Source organism: Triturus cristatus, chromosome 7 (assembly GCF_964204655.1).
Source record: "Triturus cristatus chromosome 7, aTriCri1.1, whole genome shotgun sequence".
Taxonomy (NCBI): Eukaryota; Metazoa; Chordata; class Amphibia; order Caudata; family Salamandridae; genus Triturus; species Triturus cristatus.
Genome location: NC_140590.1, coordinates 1,484,079,932 through 1,484,105,909, shown reverse-complemented (window position 1 = coordinate 1,484,105,909; position 25,978 = coordinate 1,484,079,932). Strand labels below are relative to the sequence as shown.

General features: G+C 46.4%; 1 protein-coding gene across 1 annotated transcript in view; it reads left to right on the top strand.

The window, feature by feature from the left end:
* Nucleotides 1–25,978, top strand: part of LOC146812225 (protein-glutamine gamma-glutamyltransferase E-like) — a 261,472-nt gene that overhangs the window by 91,690 nt on the left and 143,804 nt on the right. Inside the window, exon 4 of the mRNA XM_085619255.1 lies at nt 13,674–13,792. Coding sequence (XP_085475381.1) covers nt 13,674–13,792 — 119 coding nt within the window. The remainder of the gene's footprint in view (nt 1–13,673; nt 13,793–25,978) is intronic.

The window sequence follows — 25,978 nt, the reverse complement described above, 5'->3', positions numbered from 1 at the left end:
TCAACACTGATACTGATTTTCTGGTCAGTTTTGACGTGGAATCCTTATACACCTGCATTCCTCAGCTTGAGACCCTGGAAGCCATCAGAGGGCTCCTCGAAGCTAACACCGCCGAGTTGAGCTCACCAGTAGCCTTCATCATGAGTTGTGCCAGGCTGGCTATGACTGAAAACTTCTTCAAGTTTGAGAATCAGTTTTACCTCCAAACATCTGGTACGTCTATGGGCAGTGTTTTTGCCCCCAGCCTGGCCAATCTCTACGTTCACTTGTTTGAACAAGGTTCTGTCCTTAATGCCACCAATCCATTTCACGACAGAATAGTCGTATGGAAGCGCTACATTGACGACATTTTTGTCATTTGGCGAGGTGATCTAGCCACCCTGAACACCTTTCACTCGTGGCTTAATGATCAAAACATGTTTTTGAATTTCACTATGGAAGCCAGCAAATCCAGCTTGCCTTTCCTAGACCTGCGGGTTTTTCCTTCAAACAATGGACTGGCTAGTGAGTTATACACTAAGCCGATGGCTAGGAATTCTCTGTTGTCCTTTGACAGCTTCCATCCAAAATCTCTCCGGACTGGTCTACCGTTTGGGCAATTCTTGAGACTGCGACGTAACTGTTCCACTACTGCTAGTTACAAACAACATGCTGCTGTCCTGTCTCGGAATTTGAAGGCCCGCCAATATCCTTCTAGTCTGGTCCGACGAGCATCAAAACGGGCTCTGAATAACAATCGAGAGGCCTTACTTGAACCATCTATACCGAAGCCCCCTTTGGAAAGACTTACCTGTGTACAAACATTTAGCACACGGTCGAACCATATTCAGAAGATCATACGGAAACATTGGCGCATTCTGAACGCAGGGCATTTACATCTAGCTCCCCCATTGTTTTCGTTTAAGAGAAGCGCTAATTTGCGCGATACCCTGGTTCACACACGTCCGAAAGATACGCCGGTTGCCACAGCTAACACACTCTGGAACCTGCCTCCAGTTCAGGGGCACTACGCTTGCGGCAACTGTGGTGTATGTGCTTACACACAACATACCATAGAGATCGACATCGGCAGTAACAAACCCTGGAAACAACTTAAACATACCAATTGCAACAGCGAGAGAGTGATCTATATGATTACCTGTCCCTGCCACAAGAAGTATGTGGGGATGACCATCAGAAAGGTCAAAATACGGATCATGGAGCATAGAAGCACCATAAGATGCCATAGACAGGCGACACGTCTAACAAAACACTTTCTGGACCTGAAACACAGTTCTGATGACATTAGGTGGACGGTTTTGGAACAACCCTTGATCCCCTCCCATGTCTCAGATGTTTCTAAATTCCTGTTCAGAATTGAACAGCGCTGGGTCTTTAAATTGCAGAGTGATCAATCAGGGCTCAACGAAGCGATCCCGTGGTCCTCACTGTGACGATAATGAAGGGTGATTTGCCCTTTGCATGAGTACTCTCGTCATCATGACAGACCCTGAGTTCTTTGGTTTGCATGTCCACCCTCATATATACTGTTCCTAGGTTCGCTAGGTTCCTATGGTCTGTTGTCACCATCATAATGATCGTCATGGCGACATGAACCTATTCCTAAAATTCAATTGTCTTGGCTCTATCTGTTGTGCGGCGTGGCTTCATACTATCATGGTGTTGCTGGCGCTTTTGTCATAGATTAGTGATTTTAACATCTTGACAGAATGTACTTCGGCATGTCCATCCTTGTGTATACTGCTGCCACGCTGGATGGGCGAGTAATAGTTATGAATAGTACTCAGTATAATTGCTGTGGCCACCACAACCCTCCCTTATGAATTACACACACTCGGTTGTTTGCTGCATAGACGAGTCGGGTTCCACTCAATTTTTAACAAAGCTATTTTTTGTGGGCACTTCGAGTCGGAATTTATTTTTTAATTATTTGGTGCGTTGTGGTAACAATTTGAACGCTTTTGCAAGACTATCTTAGCAGTGACGCGTACCTTTACACTATGCGTGTATTCAGTAGTTTCAACGATTCACTTGTAGCGGGCCGGGGCGCCTAGGCGACTACATTACCCAACATGCCCTGACATCCGTCAATAGACGCATACCCCCGCTCCCCTCATCACATGGGTAGACGGCCGGACTTAGCGATTGGTTCATTTATTGATTTCCGTCTTCATGCCCCTCCTAACTTGTTCACTCCCAGATCACGTGCTGGGGGCAAGGCTGTCATTGGTGAATGCGTTTCTGCGTAACCTTAAGGGCGGCATCTACAGAGTTCCGGCTACCACTCGGCACATCCAGGAAGGAGGCCCGGGGTAGCGACGGACAGGTAGGCGATGTTCCCTGCATTTTGCATTAGCGCAGCCTCTCTATTACACGGGCTGTTTAGTTTATGATATCTACTGCGTTTTTTAAGTGAACGTTAAGCCTACAGCCGTTTGATGGTACTAGCTCGGCTCGATGATGTCAGCAGCTCTTCTTTACCCTTGAGCTTTGCTCGAGAAGAGCTGAGGTCCTTCCAACCATTCTTCTATGGATCTTAGCAGTGAGAGTCGATAAAGGCAGACTCTAGAAACGTTCTGCTCCTGTGGCATTTTATTAACAGCCCCGTAGTCAACTCCTGACGGGCGTGAATGCACATACGAACCCCTTTTGCGTGACCAGCTGCACCAATTTAGTTTCTTGAAATGGCCTTAGTGTAAAATTCCCTGTGAGGGGTTCTCAGTTGTTCTGAAATATGGTCAAGACACCCTGTATTATAATGTTTGAGTCTTAGAGCTAACCGCAGCTAATGTTTACATCAGTGAGCAGATTACATTGTGTTGTATCTGTTCTTCTTGTTGTTTTTAGAGCGTTGCCTCACGCCCTGAGTTGTGACCAGGAGTGTGGGACGTTCCCCGATCTCTTGACGGGTAAGGAGGTATCTCTTGATCCTTTCTTGACAAACGTTCATTTATTTAACGTGTGTTGTAGATCTACCATTATGTCTTGTTGATCCAGCTTGCAATAATTTGTGTGTTTACCTTAGGTGAATTTTGAACAGTGATCATTCTGTTTTCTAACAGGTGACCCGAATACCCCCAGATGGTGCCGTAGATCAATGACAAGCAGGTACCACTGTTGGTTGTATCGTTCCCCCTCTTCATCCCTTTGCACATTTTATCACTTTGCAGTAGTGTATTACTTTGGTCCTGAAGAAAGCCACGGTCATCTCTCAGAGACGCCAGTTGGCTGAAACATGTAGACCTACACTCAGAGTACGTGTTCCGTATTGTTTGGTGTACACGTTTTACTCTATTATTTCTGCGTCTTTTTACTGTTGATATCACTGGATATTTAATAAAACAGTTGTCCCGTGATAATCAATTTTAACTCACAATTTTCACACACTGCACTTTATTTCACCACACCATAGGCAGCTTTCTTCCATCTGGGTAGTGTTTTCCCCCCCTGTTGGATAGTTAAAAACATCCCTGAGCTCCTCCTTTTTTAAGTAATTAAAGGAGTAGCAGCTCTTTAACCACACCAGGTGTGGCTAACGGGAGGTCCCAGATGATGAAGCATGCCACCTCGGTGGGTGATGGGACTTGGTTCTAGTAGATAGGATCCTCTACTGGGGTATGCAAACTGGTTTTTAGGTTTTATCGCTAGGTAGATCTCCTTAGACCCACGGGCTCTTTTGTTGTTTTAGTTTAATTTCTGACATTAAGCGTCTTTCAATACTGTCCATTTTGCCATGTCATTTCCTAAATAGAATCTCGTCATCTTGCGTCTTTTGATTCGTAAAATGACACTCCCCACTAGTCATCCCTGGGTTATACCCTCCCTTTTTTTGTTTGAGTTTAGTTTTGGTCTTATTGGTTGCTTCTCCACAGGGCTGTTAACAATTCTTAAAGGTTGTTTCATTTTTTTCGCCGGGGGGGATATCGGAAATGTATCTTTTGTAGATACTGAGATCTCCAAAGATGTAGTCAAGACACATGGGTTAGATGATCTATGAACATTTTCATTATTAGTTACATCTACTGCAGATGATTCCTCGCCTGTACCTCTTGTATTGATCACTGATATTAGAGGTTCAGTCCCACCTTCTAATGCGGACTCTTTTAAGGCGGCATCAAGTGCTGTTTTTTTGCTGTCAATTGCTCCTCCATGTGAACAATTTAACTGTTAATAAAACCCATAGCGTTTTTTAGATATTTAGTAATAGGTGCACTCTTCCTTGGCACTTTCCCGCCTAATGGTAGTGGTAATTTTCTTTTGCCCATGATTAATCAGAATATTGCTCTAAGGAACAGACAAAATATATTTTACCAGTGTTGACGGTTTCTCCAAGTCCAAGGGGGGTGGCCCTGCCTTGCCTCGTCCGGCCATGGATGGGCACAGACGAGACCGCCCTAGGCCCGGGCACGCCCACGGACGTCTCGCGCTGCGGGAGCCCCTGCGGTTCTTAAGCGCCTCCTGGCACGTGCGATGTCGTCATTGGCGAGTGTGCCGCTTGGTACCCTGGCAACTGGAGTTCTTCCCCCAGTTCGCGGTATCCGTGGCAAGCAGCAGCAAAATGTTCCAGGTAGAGTGTAGCGGGTACAATGAGCTCCTGCGCTGCAGGGGCCCTTGCCGGTTCTTAAGCGCCCTCTGGTGCATGCGATGTCGTGAGTGGCGAGCGCGCCGCTCGGTACCCTGCGAAATGGAGTTGGAGTTCTTCCCCCAGCCGTGGTATCGGCATCAAGCAGCAGCAACGTGTTCCAGGTAGAGTGTAGCAGGTACAATGTGCTCCCCATTCACTTTGTGCCTGCAGGCTGTGTCCTGGGTAACATGAATAAATGTGGCTGGCATTTAGTTTTTGTGTTTTACTCTCAGACAGCGAGAGAAAGGGGGAATAAGTGTTGGCTGGATAGGGCCATTTCTGACTTGGTAGGTGGGCAGAACTGTCACCTACCACACTTGTACATCATAAAGACTGTGTCTCAGCACAATGACAAGGGGTTCACACTAGTCTATTGTGCTCCAGACAAGCAGGGGCCAGGACAGAGAGGCAAGAAATTTCAAGAGCCTTTTGGATGGCAACCTCTAGAAGCTTCTCCCACTCCATAGCTGCCATTAAGGATAATTAAGTGGACCCTCAGACTCAACTCTTCAATACACCTCTTCACCTGTGGAGACTATAGAAGAACTGTGCTGCTCTGCTGCCAGAAGGACTGCTATTCTGCTGTCCTGCTACTCTGCTGCCCTGCTACCCTGCTTGCTGAGAAGGAAGACACACCCTTCATCTGAGGGTGAAGGGATTCCAAGGGTCAGCTGACTGACCTCCTGTTCTGAGCTACAGGGGCATAACAAGCTCCAGAGGCCTCCCTGCATCTGACCGGCTAACCTGCTGCCTGGACCTGCAAGTGGACCTAAAGCTGAAGCCTGAGCCCTGCTAGCATCTGCCGGAGTGAGTTATTGATACCAAAAAGTGCTCCTCAGGACCTGGACGTTTGGTGGGGCATTATTTGCGCTCCCTCTCCAAGAAGTTTTGGACCCTTTGCTACTGCAAACAAACCTGTATGTGCCAGGATCTTGCTTCCTGCTCTGCACACCAAAGCAAAGCTGAGGTAAACCATATTCACAGCAACCACCAGAGATGACCTGCAAAGCAAGATCTGCACTTCATCCTAAAACATAAACTGCCCCTGGTGTCCTCTAATGCGAACCTCCAGCAACGACCATCCGTGATGCCCAATAGGATCTTCACGCTACAGTGACAATCCTTTGTGACACCTGGCCTGCTGTTTGTGCCACAGCAATGACCATCCGCGATTCTCTCTATGCTCTTTGTGCCCCTACCCTCCACCACAAATTGGAACTCTTTACGCTGGACTTTAGAAGGTAACTCTTTCAGCGGGACCAAACTGGTCCATGTATTTAGCCCATATTCCATCATATTCAGCACGAACATGTGCCTTTCTCCTGGTATTGTATGACCAGATAACCACAAGCTGCGCTGTGTGCTTTTAGGTGCTATAATTGCCTTAAATCTTAAATATTGCATATCTTCAATTCTACTGATTGTTTTTTTTTTCGTTTTGGTGTAAAATAATTTATTGTATTTTACTCTATTTTTTCTAAATTGATGTGGGATTTTTCTTGTTTTGTGTTTTCCTTTTATTACTCTTTGAACTGCTGAATAAATAGGTTACACATTGCCTCTAAATTAAGCATGCCTGTTTTTTTGCAAACTAACAGAGGGTAAAGCACAGTTTTATTTGGAGTTTGCTTGTGTTTCACACTGGCAAGAATTGTGGTTGCTGCTTGAGTAGGGTTTCACCCCGCCAATCAGTAATCTAACTTCTTGCATTCACTCTGACAGGGATCATGGCTGTTTCTTGAGCCGTGCTTTACTCCCCCTCAACCAACAACCGAATTACTCACAGTAATTCATTTTAGGTGAGAAACAGCTGAAACAAAGCCATTATTGGATTAAAAATATGGGCTATTCATGCCCTAATTGCCTGTGTCAGCATGTATCAAGGACGACATTTCAATTCTAAGATAGCTGGCACATTGACACCAAGCTGCTGTGTTTGGTCGTGACAGCTACTATGGCAACCACTCACGTCTCAGTAATATTGCGGACCTCTTTATTGGGCTGTCATGACCTCTATTTTGCAGAAATCTATTGCCCCACTGCCACGCCTACCTCTCATAGACGTGAAAACAAATCCTCTGTCCTTAACAATGTCAGTCAGTCAGTCAAAAACACTTTATTCGATTAATTAAAATCATAAAAGTACAAAATCATGCAATAAATGAAGCAATCAAAGAACAGATAAATACCATCAAGGTATACAACATGTCCACAGGGTAAAAATGCCATACCTAAAAACAAATAATAGAAAATCAGTCAGAATTGCACAAGCATGGAAGAATTTTTGATTTGCAACGCACGGCTGCCACCAGGAAATTTGCCACACTGAATACAATACGAGTACTGCTCAACTGCTGTAGAAATAACATATACCGCGTATAGGAGAACCGGTATAACTAAATCCCCTACACGCGGCACATCCGCCCTCGAATTCCCCAGGGACTTTTCCAGGCCATTAATATAAATAGTAAAGAGGAGTGGGGCCAGGATGCACCCTTGTCTCACCCCCCTCTCTGACCTAAAGTGCTTAGTGCGTTTCCCGTCCTGAGTGACCCTTACTGAGGCAGAAAGATCCTAATGGAGTGCTGCTAAAAAACTCACTAGAGGGGGGGGGTCGATACCTATTTCCAGCAAGATAAGCCATAACTTCTCCCGGTTAACTAAATCAAAAGCAGACGACAGGTCCGTAAAGGCCATAAAAAGGGACCCGTCCTTCGCCACCGGATATTTACTAATTAGAAGCTGGAGATTTAAACATTGATCCAAGGTCCCCCTATTCTCTCTAAACCCATATTGCAGATTGGACAAGATACCCCGACTGTCTAAGGCATCCCTAAGTTTAAGAAGTAAAACCCTACCCAAGATCTTCACTGCCGAGTCTAACAGGGAAATGGGTCTATAACAAGAGGGGTCTCCCCGCTAACCCTTTTTAAAAATTGGAATGATGACCGCAGTGGCCCACGAAGCGGGGAACCTGGAGCCAGAGATGGCATTAAAAACATTTGTTAAAATCCTTGCCCAAACTTTATGTGAGGAGCCATATAGGTCCGCCGGCTCCCCGTCTGGGCCCGGCGCCTTGTTTCTAGAAGATTCCTTTATGGCTTTCTCCACATCCAAAATTTCAAAAGGTAAGCAAGGCAGAGAATGGGGTTCAAGGGAAATACTGCTGCTTGGGTGACTTAAGCCACCTGCACCACACATGTTGCTAAAATGATCAAACCACTGCTCATCCGGGATTACACAATCCAAAATTGTGCCCTCGATACCCGAAAAGAATGGATGATTAATTGTAGCCCAGAACTTTCTGCTGTCCTGTAGGACATCGATAGATAGGAGATTATCCCAAGCCTCCGCTTTTATCACCTTTTTTCATTTGGCAATAGCCTCTTTATAGGCCCCTCTCGCTACGGCAATTGCCGCCTTGTCCCTAGGGCTGCTTTTTAGCGCCTTAAGCAAAACCCTATGGGCCCTAGAGCAACTTCCATCAAACCATCTTGAGGGATTGCTACCTCTACTGGTGTTGGTGGAAGTCAGGTCCCTAGAAATCTGTGAACAGATTGCTTCGAAAGCACAGACTACCTCTGCCGCGGGCGAATTCTCATTGAGGCAGATGGCCCAAGGACCGTCAATTTTTACAGATAGAGCCTCCAAAAAGGTTGCGGGGACCACTTTAGCCCATTTGATCCTGCGACCCTGATCTTTCATGGTCAGGGGAAGGTCAATTTGGCGAACATGGCACACGTCACCCAAACTCTCGGCCATTTCCAACTCCAGGTACACCGGATTGTGGTCACTGAAGGCAGACGGAATTGCTTTATAAGCTCTTGCCCTCGATAGGGCGCCAGATGACATGAAAATATAATCAATCACTGAACCCGAAATTGTGCCTTTATAAGTAATAACCCTGCCCCCTGCCTCTATGAAATTGGACTCAAAGATATTGATGATAGCAAGAAATTCTTCTAGGGCCTCCCCATGCTTAGTGTACTCAAAATGAGAGGCCACAGCAGCTGATGGCCCCTCTTGAGCTTCGTGGACCCTCGCATGACACACAGTATCACAAGGATGAACATTAAAATCGCCCATAAGGACGATCTCGAAACCAGTGTTTTGTTTTTGACTGTACTCTAAAATGAAACATTGCAAAGCAGCCACATGTTGATTAAAAACGACACACTCCCTAGCATTATAAAAATTAATCAGTAACATTTTCAGGGAATGGAAGACAGTCCATTCAGCAAAAAGAAAGTTGTTCGAACCAGAGACCAAGCGAATAAATGTGCCCTTCAAATGTAGTGCAAAAAGAAATATTAAACCCCCTTTTGCTCGTCCCGCCCCACCCATGGCTGCCGGTACCACAAAGCTAGAATAGCCTTCCAAACAAAAGTTACTTGACGGCTCCCATGATTCCTGCATGGCAATAATGTCATGGTTACCTAAATGATCAAGCCAGATTGGATCCGCTCTCTTGGATCTAATCCCCGCAACATTCCAACTAATTAATTTACAGCAAACCCCTACAGCAGGGTTTACGTGACAGGGTACAGGTGGCTGGTCCGACACTGTCAGTCAATCATTTGCCTCCAAATTAGACAGTGGGGTATAATGATTGTTCAAAATCAAATTGGGGGATGGGGCAAAGGGACTCTAGAGGGTGGCTGCCAATCACCAAGCCCTAAGGTCTCCCCGGAGCTTTGATACCCCACTATGGATGGCTGACGGTAAGAGAATAGTGGCCTTGGGGGTAGGGGGAGAGTGTTTTTTGCAACACGACCTGCACCAAGATGACTGTGTTTGCCGCCTGACAATTTAGCTGGGGGTGGGTAGAAAAACCCAAGGGGGACTGGTCTAATTCCCTTTAGCGCTACCTCTGACCCATCCCAGAACAATCTATATGCTATGTCGGGACTGTTAAAGTTGACTATAACACAATCACCCACAAGCCGCTTTGGCCACCGCCCACTCACCCCACCCTTCTCGCCATGATGATATTGGAGGAGATATCCAGTCCCCCACAGCTGAAGGCTGTACACCAGGATCTGATCACCCTCAACAAATCATGAGTAGATTTCATCACTCCCTCACGGAGAGGAGTGACCCCTACAAATACAGCCACCAGCGGGGCCGCTTCCGGGGGAAGGTCCAGGGTAACCAAACAGCCCCTTGTCTGCCTCACATTTTGACCCGGGGGCTGGACTACGTCAGGGCTAGCCGCCCGCGGCATTTTACCAGGGGAGTGCCTGCCTAGAGGCGGCTGTACGACAGAGGGAGATGGTCCCATGCTCTGCAACATGCCTGGGGTACTGGGGTACAATGGGCCAAAGGGAACTCCCGAGCCCCCGTCTGGCCTTTGTGAGCTATGCCTCCCCTGACTATCCCCCAATTGTTGTAAGCTAAAATCTTTGATGGAGGCAACAATTTTGGTACATTTATTAAGCAGGTCAGCAACACAAGCGTTCAAAGTCTCAACAATGTCTTTGGCAATCCCCACAAGTAGCGGTTCTAGTCGTGAAGTAATTAGGTCTCCCAGTAGATCCACCGAAAAGTTCCCTATAGAGCCCTCAGTAGTCTGCGGAGCTTTTAAGGTTTTGGCCCGTTTAACGCTCTTCTTCTTACCGACCCTTACAGGACCTACATTACCAACGGCGAATTGCCCCAATTGAACAACACCAACCTGGGTAGAGTTAGCAGGGACACTCATAATGGGTGGATTAGACACAACCACCACGGGCTCCAAAGGTATACAAGGCGCTGCCACACAGTCAATTGGCTCACAGCCATTACGAAGGATTGGGGGGGTGGCCCGGCCTCTTCCGGCCTCTGCCCGGGCTTCGCCTGGCGCCGCCCGCCTGAGTGCCGGGGGCAGGAGAAGTCTGCTGGCAATATCCGGTGTAAGGGGGGGCGTGGCCGGGTAGCGCTGGTGCCTCTCGCTCTGCTTCCCGCCTCCTCCCTGCTGTAGTTGGCTAGTCCTGGGCGATGCGTCTCCCGCGAAGCAGGAGGTGCGAGGTGAACTTGAAGATCCTGGTGTAAGGGGGGCGTGGCCGGGTAGCGCTGGTGCCTCTCGCGCTGCTTCCCGCCTCCTCCCTGCTGTAGTTGGCTAGTCCTGGGCGCTGCGTCTCCCACGAAGCAGGAGGCGTGAGGTGAACTTGAAGAGCCCGGTGTAAGGGGGGCATGGCTGGGTAGCGCTGGTGCCTCTCGCGCTGCTTCCCGCCTCCTCCCTGCTGTAGTTGGCTAGTCCTGGGAGCTGCGTCTCCCGCGAAGCGGGAGGCGTGAGTTGAAATTGAAGAGCCCGGTGTAAGGGGGGCGTGGCCGGGTAGCGCTGGTGCTGCTTCCCGCCTCCTCCCTGCTGTAGTTGGCTAGTCCTGGGCGCTGCGTCTCACGCGAAGCGGGAGGCGCGAGGTGAACTTGAAGAGCCCGGTGTTAGGGTGGCGTGGTCGGGTAGCGCTGGTGCCTCTCGCGCTGCTTCCCGCCTCCTCCCTGCTGTAGTTGGCTAGTCCTGGGCGCTGCGTCTCCCACGAAGCAGGAGGCGTGAGGTGAACTTGAAGAGCCCGGTGTAAGGGGGGCATGGCTGGGTAGCGCTGGTGCCTCTCGCGCTGCTTCCCGCCTCCTCCCTGCTGTAGTTGGCTAGTCCTGGGCGCTGCGTCTCCCGCGAAGCGGGAGGCGTGAGTTGAAATTGAAGAGCCCGGTGTAAGGGGGGCGTGGCCGGGTAGCGCTGGTGCCTCTCGCGCTGCTTCCCGCCTCCTCCCTGCTGTAGTTGGCTAGTCCTGGGCACTGCGTCTCCCCCTTAACAATGAGTTAAAGTCACAAGGCGTTTTTAGTCTATCTTAGATTCTCAGAAAATATAGTGATGTGCGACTTAGCAAATAGGTGTCACGCTTTCTAATGCTTCACACTGAATGATTAATCTATGTTGCCTAGTTCACATGCTCCCAAGAAATAAGACGTCATCCTGAGGATGGAAAAACGCAGTTCCATTTCAAATGTTGCCATTTTACTCGCTGACTTACAGCTGAAAGTGGAAGGAGTAGTTTGTGACATAATGGGGAGAACAAACTTCACGATTGGCTAAAAAGCTAATGAGGACCCAGTTAGCAGGCTATTTATGAGATAAAGAGAAAGAGTTGACCTTGAGGCACACAGCATAATTTCAAGAACTTGGGAAAAGTGAGAAATGCTATGGAGAACACAGTGGACTGTAAAAAACATTTAGATATGTGGTTAGGCGTAACAAACCACCATGGGGGAAGTAAAAGAACAAATAGGAATTGGTTGTAGTGTAAACGACATATGGGCATATTTACAATGGAATTGCGCTACCGAAGCATCACTTTTTCCAACACTCAGGTGGCACAATGCCCTGCTCCATATTTACAAGGGGGCACTAAGCCACTTGAAGTGGCTTAACGCCCCCTTGTAAATATCGCAGTTTTCTGCAGCAAAGGGCCAGGCAATGGGTGTTGCTGTGGGCGTTGCCACACAACACCCATTGCTTTTTAACACTGCCCCATATTTAAAAGGATCTGTAAATATAAGGCAGCACCAAAAACCAACGCCTTTCAAAAGGAGGCATTAGAGGGGCGCAATGAGAAGAAATACTTTTATTTCTCCTTGTTTTTTGCTCTTTCTATGTGTGCTGCATCACTTAAAAGGAGCAAACCCCCAATAATTATTGTTTTTGTGCCGGAAGGTGTCCCTTCCTGAACAAACACAATCATCCCTGCAACGCCGGCACCCTTGCACCATGGTGCAAGGGTGCATGCTCTGGTGCTAGGCATCTTTTTTAGCGCCAGTGCAAGGGAAAACACAGGGGTGCACCGTATTCTTATAAACACGGTGCATGCCTGCATTTTTTAAATGGCGCAGAGCGACACAGCTAAATTGCTTGCAGCGCCATTTCATTGTAAATATGATTTGAAGTTTTAAAAAATTGTGTGAAGAGAAGCAAACAAAATTGAGGAGATAATATGTAAGCTGAGAGAGAAGAGAGGATGATTGATATGAAATGGGAGAGGATGCAGAACTAATGACTTTGAAGCTGTGGAACCGGGGTTGAGTCTCGGCAAGGGATGCCTAGCACCCCGTGATTTTGTGCAAATCACTTAATCTCCCTGTGCCTAACAAAATCAATTTGTCCGCTCGTAATGCAACTGGTGCTCATGTAAAGCGCTCTGATACCTTCGGGTCAAGTTTGTGCTATATAAAACTGAGGTAAATTTGTTTAAAGATAATAATATTAGTGATGGTGATAGTAATAATATTACAACTTCAGTGACCGTAATTTATACAAGATAAACATCTATTGGCCTAATTACAAGTGGTTTGGCCAACTCCGACCCAGGACTGAACCCTTTTTTAAATACTGGTCACAATTATGAGGGAGACATTTATCGCCTCCGATAATTATCAGATGCGTTAAATATCTCAATCTTTTTAAAATGTCGGCAGGCCAAACCTGCTGAAATTTAATAGGGGAAAAGTATATGATATTTACCACACTATGCAGATTTTGGTGTGCTAAACACCCAAATCTGAATGGTATTCCCTGAAAACTCGTATTAGGTGCTAATTATTGCACTAACAAATAACGATTGTTCTTATAACAATAAATAGCGCCTTGTTTCTAATCCCACTCATAATCAGGACCATAGTGTCCACTTATATAGCATAGGTTGCAAACTGGACTATTTCTATGTGCTATTGTATTATAGTCTGTACCAACTCGATTGCATACAAGAACAGAAAGGAGACTGCCTCAGTCATCCCATTCGCTAAGAGTGCAGCTTCGTGAGGCTGCAAATGCATTTCTAGAATGACTTCATTATATTGGATCTTCTAAGCTTTGGGAGTAATGGTGGAGGACAAAGAGCAATCGAAAAGAAACAGAGAGTAAGGATAATGTGGCAACATAGGGATGAGGGGTAAAATCAATGAAGCAGGTTAAATAGCTAATAGTAAGAGATGTGGTGAGAAGTGAAATATAGAAGAGACAGTGCTTCTCGTTGACAGAGAGCTGCTGCATATTAACAATTTTGCAATTATTCGTTTTCAGATGATGACGTTTATATGGCTGATGAAAGTGATCTCAAAGCATACCATGAGCTTAATGTCACAGCAATCTTTAAAGGGTCTGCAAAGACAGCAAGGGCCTACACATGGGACCTAGGACAGGTAAATGCACATTTCGAACTTACGAAAGCATAATTTCTTTTATCAATGGTTATATGTAGTGTTATCTTGTTGAGAATTTCAACCTATCTACTACAGGTCACTAATAATGCTGCCTTTTCTGCACTCATATTGTAGACTCCACTAAAATCTGAGGGCTATATTCTTAGGTCAAGCCTCATGTTCATTCAATAAATGGTCAACATTTCCATAATGTGTTATTCACACTGATAACGGACATGAGGCCTCTCACAGTTTAGATCCAACTGGTATATATGAACAGTGGGTCTTCTTTTGTAAACATCTGTCTCCCATTCGTAAAAAACATATCATCCCCCTTATTAAGGAGAAAGGTTTTAGGCAAGTTAAACCTGCACTTTTATATTTACAATTGCTGGGATCTACGTGGGAGATTTTTAATATTGCCAAATTTCTAGCAATCTCAATGAGATTAAGGAAGAACATTTCTTGGACATAATCATTATTTGGGTATTTCATGAATTGTAACCAAGTACCTTGTATGCCTTTTTAACTCATTTGTAGTGCTTATTGTCAAATGTTATTTATACTGTATATATTTTTATGCTTTTATGGTTTTTGTTATGAAACCGAATAAAGTAATTTTGACTGACTGACTGAACAGTGGGTCAGATTTACTTAGAATGTATGCACTGCACCACATCTACCAAAATGGCTGTTCTGCATTGTGTGAAATGCAGAGAGAGGAGCAGTACCATATCTACTAACAAATGTTGTTGCTCTCTCCTCCATTGCTGGTACTCTTTAAGCCAATGGTGCAAGGGTGTGTGTATTGGATGTAAACATAAGTTTTGTATTGGAAGGTTGCTGAGTATGCATCACGACCAGTATCCCGCTGCTTTGCACTTTACATTTTCATCTTTCAGCTATGATGCTTCCAAGAAAATACACCCGTGTTCACATATGTCATCAAAGCCCAGCTACAACCCAGTTAATTGCATCTCTATGAAGACTTTCCCTACGAGGGTTAGCATACACCTGTGCATTCTTATCATTCTTCCAGATGAAGCCTACTTCTGAATTTTAATCTTCACTTATGAAAAGTGCACCTGAGTATTTGAGTGTTTATAGTCCTGCTGAACATCAGTAAAATGTACATCAGTAAAACTGTGTGACTGTGTCCTCAGCAAAACGTTATGAATCACACCTCTAATGTATTTAACACTAGGAGCATTCTAAGTCTCTCCTCCAACACAATACAGAAAAATACTTCCTGTACACTGTTAAAGATTTTTAGAGGTTTGCATTTTTTGCATCATTAACAATGTGTAGTATGCATTTTCACTCATAATTTCACACATATAGGCTGATATAGTATGCTGGTCTTTAAACAAATTTTCTATGATGTGTAGAAATGTGTTTTTCGAATGTTCGTTAAATAGGAAACAATTCTGGCCTAAACACCATACTGTGCCTCCCCCATGCACACATCTTCTCCCCAAAAGCTCCACAGAACACTCACGTTAAAATGTATTGGGTTATTTTCGCTGTTAGGGTTGTTCCACTGTAAGAATGATTCCTGATTTTTGCATACTTTGCTTAATTTTGCATCCCGAGTCTTCACAACAGTGGCATAAACCAAAATGATGGAGCCCATCTGCAGAATGTGAGGAGGGACCCCAGCATCTCCCAGATCGCAAAGCTATTCATTGGTCTTGGGGTCAATGGTGGCCCTCTAAATGGTTGCACCCCCGCTACGCTACAGGGACTTATTTGGCAAAACAGAGTGGCTTTCCTGAAGGTTTATCTATTTATTATTCCATGCCATTGCATGCACTCTGCAAGGCATGCAATGGCATGGCTTACAGGGTGAGTGGACCCCATCCAAAAGAAGAGACCCTGGAGCCCTCCCGCACCGCGGGGGCTGTAGGGGCCTCCCTAATACCCCTGCTTCATGGCATTGTCTCTGTACCACTTCATTTTTAATTTTTGTAATAAAACCCTTTAATGTTTCATTCACCTACAACTCAATTATTGAGTGGATCAAATTATTTATTAAATGGTATAGTCTGATTTTTGATGTTTTGGGAGGTTCATTAATGTGGCGATATATTTCCATATGAAATTGAAGTCTAGCATGGTCTCCAATCCAATGAAAAGTAAGAACACTTTGAGGTGAATTTTGGGGTGTCTAGATTTTGCATACACAACACCAATCAATATTAGAGCTTCACCCTGCCAATAGGCTCATCTTCTTTCCATGCTTCTTCTTTAGCAGTTTCGCAAGCCTACTCTGTCTCAATAAATATGAATTTCCTACTTAAATACCTCCTCCACACTGACTTTATCCTTCAACACCACTTCTATGCCTAGAACTTTGCCTTTGATAACCCCATCTGTCAAAGCAGGATGGTACCTATGTATGGAAAAAAATATATTGATGTGCAAATATATTGTGACCTAAATATCAACTAAAAATATTATATAGTTAGGTAAGTATAAATTTACTCTTAACTACACTTCCACGTACATTGACAACAAATGTTTTGTCAAGGTAAGTGTAGTTGGCATTGATATTGGGAATTGTAAATGATGTCAACATTGTTGTTGTCACCATTCTGATATCCATCCTTCAACCCAAACTTCACACAAAACAGAGCATTCACATTTTGTCACTGATCAACTAAACTATTTCCCCTACAAACAGTATCTCCTCTCTGCACCTAACGTCACTTCTTTGTTTTGATAACCCCACTCATTATTCTTGTTCTGAGAAATGTTACCTTTCTCTAAACATTATCACCTCTTGAAAACACTTCAAGGATTGGTTTTGAATTAAGTCTTCCTCTGCTTGACCCAGCATAACCTATTTAGCACCCTACAATCTGGATCCAGTCAACTCCACTTTGATAAGACCTCTGGCTCAGATGAGGACAATATTCTCAACACAGCTGATCACAGCGATTTCTTGTCTCCTAGATATATCAGAAGCATTCAGCACCACCGGTCAATGTAAGCTTCTCATGCCTCCCTACATAACACACACATATTTCCTCCTCCCCTTTCGTTAGAACACATGCTTTAAAAATAAAGTAACCTGATGTCCTGCTAACTTCACCTTTGACCCCCATTAGTTACCTTAAAAAATCAATGAAATCAAACCTTTCCTCTATTTTCTCTGGATCTTCCTTTATCCTCCAACCTATATGGAGGCTAATGGGGCTATTAACAGAGGTAATTTACACTTGTGAGTAATTTACGCACCTAAGTTTACTTTTACATTTTTGTGTAACTTTACTAGTTTTGGCTATTTACACAATCCAAGAGTAAAGCTACTCAAAAGTGTTGGAACCCTGTTTCGACTACCACGGGGCAAGCAGGTGTTAGTGGGACCAACTGTGGAGGTTGATGCTTTTTACTCCAGTTGTCCTGGGGCCCAACCTATTATGGATCCTGAGCAACTGGCCCAAGTGCACCTACAGAACTTGACTCTTGGGTTTAGCCGGGTCCGAGCAGTCCAAGACTCCCTCGGGGGGAGGGTGGGAAAGATATGAGGGGTTTGAACATAAGCTCACAAATAGAAAATACACATAGCAGCAGCAATAAGCTATTGCTAACCAAATACTCGCTTAAAAAAATATATATTTTATTCTTTACCACTTTTGACACAAAGTAGAAAATGAAATTCACAAACAGCTACACAGTCCTGCTGTAGTCCATGTTCTAATGTTTCATGGGCGGTTTCCTGTGTCCCACTTCCTCCTCGCTCTACCGATAATGGTTGTCCTTGCGCTGATTCACTTTTTGCTGCCTAGCACCAATGCAAGCACCCTTGCAACATGGTTCATGGATGCCTGCTTTGCAGGCAGGATAGGTTTTGTGCTGAAAGGGTCACCTTCATACAAAAAGACAATCCTTTGAGGCTTTTTCCTCTTTCTAGGTGTGCTGCAGAATACAGCATACATAGAGAGAGGAAAAACAAGGAGAAATAAAAATATTTCTTCTCATCATGCCTCTGCTGGGAAGGCATAGCATTTTGATGCACTCCCAGATTTACCACTCATGGTAAATTAAGGAATGCACCAAAATCCGGGACGCGAGTTATAGCTATTTTAGGGCACAGGATTTAATCACGTAAGCTAAATTATAACTCCTGAATTTCTCTGTTTTTGTGCAAAATCTGGGCCTAACTATAACATCCTTGTAACCTTTGTTTTTTTCAGTGAATTACTAAAGTTTTTCAAATTCTATTTCCTAACTATAACGTCCATGTAACCTTTATATTTTGTGAGTGGCTTTGTGGGTTTGTGATTGGGGTAAGTGGTTTTGTGGTTCTGGGAGAGGCTGTGTGAGTAGTTGTATGGGTGTGTGAGTAGGTGTGTGAGTTGTTGTGTGGGCATGTGAGTGGGTGTATGGGTCTTTGAGTGGGTGTTTGAATGGAGTTGTGGGTATGTGAGTCATATGCATGAGGGTGTGAGTGGGTGTGTGAGTGGGTATATGGATGCATGAGTGATTTTGTGAGTGGTTGTGCTGGTGTCTGAGTGGGTATGTTATTGGCTGTGCGAATCTGTGAGTGGATGTGTGAGTGGTTTTGTGAAACTGTGAGTAGTTGTATGGGTGTCTGAGTGGTCAAGTTGGCGTTTTTATCTGTGAGTAGGTGTGTGAGTATCACTCTGTGAGTGGGTGTCAGTGGTTTTGTGGGTCTGTGAGTGAGTGTGTAAGTGACTGTGTGGGTGTGTGAGTGGGTGTATGGATGTATGAGTGAGTTTGTGAGTAGTTTTGTCAGTCTGTGAGTGGGTGTGTGGGTGGTTGTATGGGTATGTGAGTGGGTGTGTAAGTGGTCATCTGGATGTATAAGTAGTTGTATGAGCATGCGAGTGGGTGTATGAGTGAGTGTGAGAGTAGATGTGAGAGTGGTTTTGTAGGTCTATGAGCGGGTATGTGGGTCACTACATGGGTGTGTGAGTGGATGTGGGAATGGGTGTATGGATGTGTGAACGAATGAGTGAGTGTTGGTGTGAATGTGTGAGTGAGAGTATGAGTGGCTGTGTGGGTCTATGAGTGGGTGTGTGAGAGGTTGTATTGGTGTGTGAGTGGATGTGTAAGTTTAGGAGTGGCTGTCTGGGTTAGTGACTGGGTGTGTGAGTATATTTGTGGGTCTGTGAGTGTGGGTGTGTAAGTGGGTGTATGAATATGTGAATGAGTGTATAAATAGGTGTGTGGGTATGAGAATAGGTATGTGAGTGGCTATATAGGTATGTGAGTGGGTGTATGAGTGGTTGTGAGTGTATATAAATGGCTATGTGAGTGGCTGTGTGAATGGTTGTGTGAGTGGCTGTGTGGGCTGTGAGTGTATGTGTTAGTGATTTCTTGGTTTCTGTGATTTGGTGTGTGAGTGACTGTATGGGTGTGTATGTGTACAGATGTATGTTTGGGTGTGCAAGTGGTTGTGTGGCTGTTAGGGTCTGTGAGTGGGAGGGGTTTTGTGGGGCTGTGAGAGAGTGTAAGAGCGGCTACATGGGTGTGCAAGGGGGTGTGTAGATGTATCTGTAATGGCTGTGTGGGTCTGTGAGTGTGTGAGTGGTTGTGAGGCTATATAAGTGGGTGAGTGAGTATGTGAGTGGGTATATGAGAGGGTGCATGATTGGCTGTGTGGGTCAGTGAGGAGGTGTGTAAATGATTTGGTGGTTTCTGTGAGTTGATGTGTGAGTTTATGGGTGTGTGAGTAGGTGTATCGACATGTGAGTAGATGTGCTAATGGTTGTTTGGGTATGTGAGTGGATGTGCAAGTGGTTGTTTGGATCTGTTAGTGTGTGAGTACTTTTGTGGAACTGTGATTGGATGTGTGAGTGGCTGTATTGGTGTGCGAGTGGGTGTGTTGGTGGGTGTGTGGTTATATAGTTGGGTGTGTGATTGAGTATGTGAGTAGGCGTGTGGTTCGGTGAGTGGGTGATAGTATTGTTTTTTAATTGGGCTCTGGATCTGCAGATCTGCAGATCTACTGTGGATTCACAGGGGGCTGCGCTTAGCGCCTCAGTAGATCTGCAGATCTTCACGGGCCTTGCCTTGCGCTGCTTATTACCCTGCATAATATATCACTAATGACATCTCCTATGGAATCATTAATAATATGGGTTTTTTTGTGAATTTCTAAGGCTTATTCAAATGCTATTTCCTAACTGTAACATCCTTTTAACCTTCATTTTTTCATAGAATATATATAAATACAGATACATATTACCTACTGGCGGTCGCAAGAAAACAGTAGGAAAAACATTAAAAAACAAGAATAGGGGGCAGGGTAGAAATACCCTAACCCCCTAAGCCTGCTCAGTGGGTCCCTCAAGGACCCCAGGGCCACAAAAAGCATTTTTTTAAACATAAAGCGACTGAATTTGCGCTGGGTGCACGAATCCGGCTGAGAAAAAAAATGAAGCGCAGGCTCCCACGCTTTGTTGTAATTAAGCCCCTGGGTGGGCTAGGTCCTGGGGGCAATATTTATAGTGTATGCGGGGGCCGCGCTGCCCCAGGGACCGCCCCCTCCCTGGGCCTTTTGAAATAATATGCGGTGGGCATGCAGCCCTCCGCAGCCCCGGGGACCACCAGCTACCCAGGGCTATTTTGAGGAAGGGAAGGGGGCCACGGGCTCCCCTCCTGGAGCCCTTGATGGCCCTGGGGACTGCCACCCACCAGGGTCGGCTCCTGCAATGTCCTGGGGTGCCCACCCCAGGACATTGCTGATTGCTATGGCAGGGTAGGAGCCCTGCCATAGCAAACACTGCTTTGATTTTGGAAGTGAGAGCAGGAAACCTGCTCTAGCTTCCAAAAAGCAAAGCAGAATTGCTTTTGGTCCAGGGGAGCTGCATCTTAGCAGCTCCTCTTGCCCAAAAGAAATGCCAGCTCCTGCAGGAGGTGGGGAGCTGGCTGGGGCCGTTGGGGTATTGGGGCTCCCCCCCACGGTCCCCAACGCTGAGGGCAGGCCCTGGGGGATGGGGTTCCCGGGGCCAGAAGTGGCCCCCTTTAATTAAAATATATTTTTTTAAACTGAAGGCTGGCCCCGGGGATGGGTTCCCTGGGGCCATAATTGGCCTGAGGAGGGGGGCCCCCTCCAAAAAAAATTATTACAAAAAGAAGGCTTGTCATGCCCCAGGGGATAGGGTCCCCGGGGTCATAAATTGGCCTCTGGAGGGGGCCATGCGGCCCCCCAAAAAATCTTTTTTTTAAAACAACAAGGCTGCCAAGCTCCCGGGGATGCGATCCCTGGGTACAAAAGTGGCCACGCGCCCCCCCTCCCAGAAAGAAACAAAAATTGAAAAAAGAAAAATAAACCATCAACTCACCGAGGCCCTGCCCCTACCATGCATGACTCTGCAAACAAGCCCCCTGGCATGTTGTAAGTTGGAGAATTAAGTCTCCTTGAATGCTGAGGGTCCCTGGAGGCCAACTAGCCCACCAGGTACCTCCAGTAAGCGCCACACAACCAGGTTGCAGAGAGGTGGTCCGAGGCCACGCCCCTTTTAATACCAGTCTGCAAACACGCCTCTTGGCACACTGCTGGTGGGGCGATGAGGTCTTCTTGTGTCCTGAGGACCTCAGGACACAAATGGACTTCATCCCCCGAGCAGCAGTGCGCCAGGAGCAGCATTTGCAGAGTGGTGTAAAAAGGGGGCATGGCCTCAGACCACTCTTAGCAATCCAGGTGTGTGGCACTTACTGGAGGTACCTGGTGGGCTAGTTGGCTGCCAGGGACCCTAAGGAATGAAGGTGACTTAATACCCCAACTTAGAACGTGTCATTAGGCTCATTTGAAGAGTGGTGGGGAAAGGGGGTGTGGCTTTTGTCCACCTCTCAGCAATTCCACTGTGTGGGACTTACTGGAGGTAAGAGGTAGGCTAGTTGGCCCCTAAAGGACCCCCAGCAGCGAAGGGGACTTCAATCCCCATCCAAGTGCGCGCCAGGGAGCGCGTTTGTAGAGTGGTGGGCAAAGGAGCCGTGGCCTGCTATGAGAACTTATCAATCCTACTGTGTGGGACTTACTGGAGGTAATAGGAGGGGTAGTTGGCCCCCAAGGCTTTCCTTGGGGGAACGTATGTGGTATTTAGTATATAGGAATTATGTAGAGTGGGATTATGTGTTATGGAGAGTAATTATGTCGTATGGTAGTCTGTGTTGTTGAGTGGTAACCTCAAGTTTAGTCTTCGTCTTTTCAATAGAAGCTCAACTATGAACTCAGTGAGACAAAAACAGATAGAATCACTGAGGAGCACTTGTGGACCTAGTCAGAGGTATGAGCAGAGCCACTGGAATTATGTGACTGTTTGGCTCCACCGACTTTCGCACAATTATTAACCCTGGGCGTAGTACTACGTGTAAGAAAGTGGCTCTTTATATACTGTTCCCAAATAGGTACAGTGTGTACAGAGTCCACAGTCCCCAGAGGTTTGGCAGAGGCTAAAGTTAGATATAATATTACCCTCTAAAGTGGTAACTTGGTCGAGCAGTAAGGCAGTATCAGAGGACAGTGTAAAGCATTTGTTGTACACACTCAGTCAGCAAATGGTCTCACACACTCAAGAACTGAAGTCTAGGCCAATGGTTTGTATATAAAAATATATAGTTGTTTTATATTAGAACCAACAATAGGTATCAAAATATACTTTCTCAGAATGAGATGCTTTAGCTAAATACTTTCAATAGGCAATAGACTTTTTAATGCAATAGATAGAGTTTTTGCAATAGGCAACACAATTCAAACACAATTATAACATTCAGCTCAATGGGACTTTTTAAGTAAATGCAATTTTAGTTACTTTACGTATGATTTTCTTACTCACGGTTGGATCCTGGATTCAACCCTTGTGCATTTCCTGTAAACAGTTGAAAGAAATAGTTTTTGTTACACAGGTGATTTTTAAGGAATATTTGTAATTTTCAAAAATCGACACAGAAGAATTTCTAGCAAAAACCAGGCAATGTTATCCTATACAGGAAAATCAAGTTATCGGTAGGTACGGTTGTAATTACTTTACAGGATCAGTGCTGGGCACCAAGATCCAACACTAGGATCTCTCCTGATAACAGTTGAGTAATTTCGTTTTCGTTGATCGGCTGATTTTTAGTGAATATTTTAAAGTTTAAAAACTCGACACTTAGAAGAATTTCCAAGTGAAACCAGACAATGTTACCCTATGGAAGAAAAGTGAGTTATCGGCTTTTGGGTAAGTACTCGACTGGCAGAGTTAAGGTTCTGGGCATAGACTCAGGGCTCTCCCAGGGTCAGGTAGGTACAGTTGTTACGCCCTCAGCGGCACAGGGGCAGCCAGGTGCAGAGAGAATTAGGCCCAATGTTAGCCTATGGCGGGCAGGGGGCCTATGGTTGGTGGCTGCTAGCAGGCAGGCCACGCGGCTGTGGGAGCTGGGCTCCTGGTAACTTGCTCAGGGCAAGTGGGGAAGAAAAATAAGACAGAGGTTGCACTCCCAGGGGTGCAGAGTGATTTTGAGCCGTCGGACGCTCAATGGATTTCAATGGAGAAGCTCAATGACGAACAAAGGCTGCAAGCTCGGGGACGAAGATTCTTCAGGTGCAACCACTACTTTGAGAGGTAAGTTGGGAAGCTGTAGTTTAGGTAGGCACCCAGGAGCTGGGCACAGGGGGCCGCAGGGCGCCGGATGCAGGGGTGTCTTTTCGTGTCGGAAAATCTTACCCTCAGCTGGTAGCAGTTGGAGGGGTCCCTGGTCCTGAGGCTGCAGACATCGTCAGGAGCATCGAGGTGGGTCCTTGGGTGCTTGGCGGGTGTAGAGTGTGCAGGAGTCGTGGTTCCTGGTAGGCACCAGGGGCTTGTTACTTGCTTTGAGCAGAACCACTGGTCATGGGTGTCCCAGTCTTTTTAGAGTCACAAAGCAGTCAGGTCCTCCAGGGTATTTGAGCTTGCTGACCACTGGAGACGCCGGGTTTCAGCAGGAGCAGGTTCGAGGTTTGACAGGCCTGTAGGGCTGGGGCCAAGTCAGTTGGTGTCGTCCTCTTGTTAGCAGCTGCACGGCAGGTCTTCTTTCTTCTTGTTCTTCTTGCTTGTTTCAGATTCAGGATCTGAGGAAGGAAGGTTCAGGGTGCCAGTAAATACTAAATGTAGGAGCGTTACAGGTAGGCAAAGGGCAGGGACCAATGGATCTCTTCCCTGTGGTGGGTACACCCCCTATCCTGCCACTCTCCAGTGGGAGGGGGGCAGGAGCCTAATCCTGATTGGGCAGGGTTCCCCATCCTCAAGATGGTGAGAGCACGGAGTTGTGCTTCACCTCGCCTCCCCCACCTGAGGGGTGGGGTTGGCAGTGGCTGCCACACCCCCTTCCCTCACTTGGACTTTCCCGCCAGAGTGGGGGTCAGAACCAGTGGGGGCCAGTTGCTGAGTACAGCAAGTGGCCTGGAGAAGCTCACAAAGGCGGCATGCCTTTGAAGCTTCCCCTGCCCATCCTGGGGGAGGAGACCTAGCACCTCACCCAGGATGTGCATTGTTGCAGGCCCAGGAGAGCGGATGGCTCTCTACCCAGGGGTCCAGCAACATGTCTGCTGTGTGGCAGTCTAGGCAGTCTCTCAGACAGGATGTGGATTGTAGGTTAGGTTCAGGGGGCAACTCTAAGTTGCCCTCTGTCGTGCATCTTACATTAAATCCCACACTGGCATCAGTGTGGGTTTAATGTGCTGAGAGGTTTGATACCAAACTTCTCAGTTTTCAGTGTAGCCATCATGGTGCTGTGGAGTTCGTGTTGACGACCTCCCAGCACCATATACTCTTAATGGCAACAATGCCCAGGAATGGACCTGGGTACTGTAGGGGTACAGGGCTCATGCACCTGTACCCACACCACTGGCATAGTGCACCCAGCTAGAGGGGTGACTGAGATATGCCAGGGCAGTGTGTTGGTGGGCATGGCACACAGGGATGTGTGCCATGTCGACTCTCTGTTTTGTTCTGCACCAAGACACTCAGCCTGCAAAGGCAGTGTGTGTGTCAGGGTAAAGGTCCTCTAAGGATGGCACAATAAGTGCTGCAGCCCTTAGAGGCCTTCTCTGGTCACAGGACCCTGGGTACCTAGGGTACCATTTACCAGGGGCTGAAATGTGGCCAGAGATGCCAATTGGGTTTTGGCTGTTAGGTAGTTTTAGGGAAGGAACACAGGCCCTGGGCACCTGATTGGCAGGAGCCCAGGGCACACCAAGTCAAAGAGCATCAGTAGTCTGGCAACAAAAAGAGAAAAAGGGGGGGTTTACTGCAACAGAAACCCACTTTCTCACACTACGCTACGCTCGCAGAGCGCGCATAGTTTGCGCTACAACGCACTACGCAAATTGCACGTAGCGCAGTGCAAAAACACGTAGCCAGCGTAGTGGGCATTTTTCGCTTGCTCGCGGTCCTCAACGTCAAGTTGGCGACCGCGAGCAAGCAAAATCAACATCCCAGCGAGACTTTTTCCTCATTCGCGATCAGCAACATCAAGTTGCCGATCGCGAGCGTGGAAAATAAACCTCCCGGCGAGATTCTCAACGTGGGGAGGTCAGGTTTCTCATTGCGAGTGGTTGCGTATGCTCGCGACCGCTCGCGATGAGAAACTACCAGTCCGCGTTGAGAAAGCTGCCGCTCAAGTACAAATCTACTCTAGTGGCAGAAAACGACCGCTTGCACTGTGCAAGATGCTGTTTACAATGATTGCACAGTGCGGACAAGCATCCGGCACTGTGCAATCAGTGCGAACAGCATTTCCCTACCGCACTACGCAGTTTGCGTAGCTTCACGTAGCGTGCGTAGTGCGAAATGCACTTCACGTAGCTACGCGTAGCGGTACTATGTAAACTATGCCCAGGGTTAACAATTATACATTTCCTGCGTTAGCCACATAATTCATCATCTTCTCTCTAATCTGCAGATTTGAACAAAAAAAGCCTTGTTTCTAGCTCAAATGGCTCAAACGTTACTAAAAATGCAGCGACAAGTGTTACAGTGTTGTTGAAGGCCCTTTGCAAACCTAGAATGGTCGCCTGTTACTTATTGCTAAATGTGGGTGTTAAATTGGTACTAGTGGTGTGCAAGCCACTCTTTGCTTCCTTCTGCGCCTCTTTTGCCACTTTCTGCATTTCTGTTGCTTCTTTCTCCACAATTCTTTCTTTTTCTGCACTTCTCTTGCCTATTTCTGTAAATCTCTTCTACTTTCTGCACC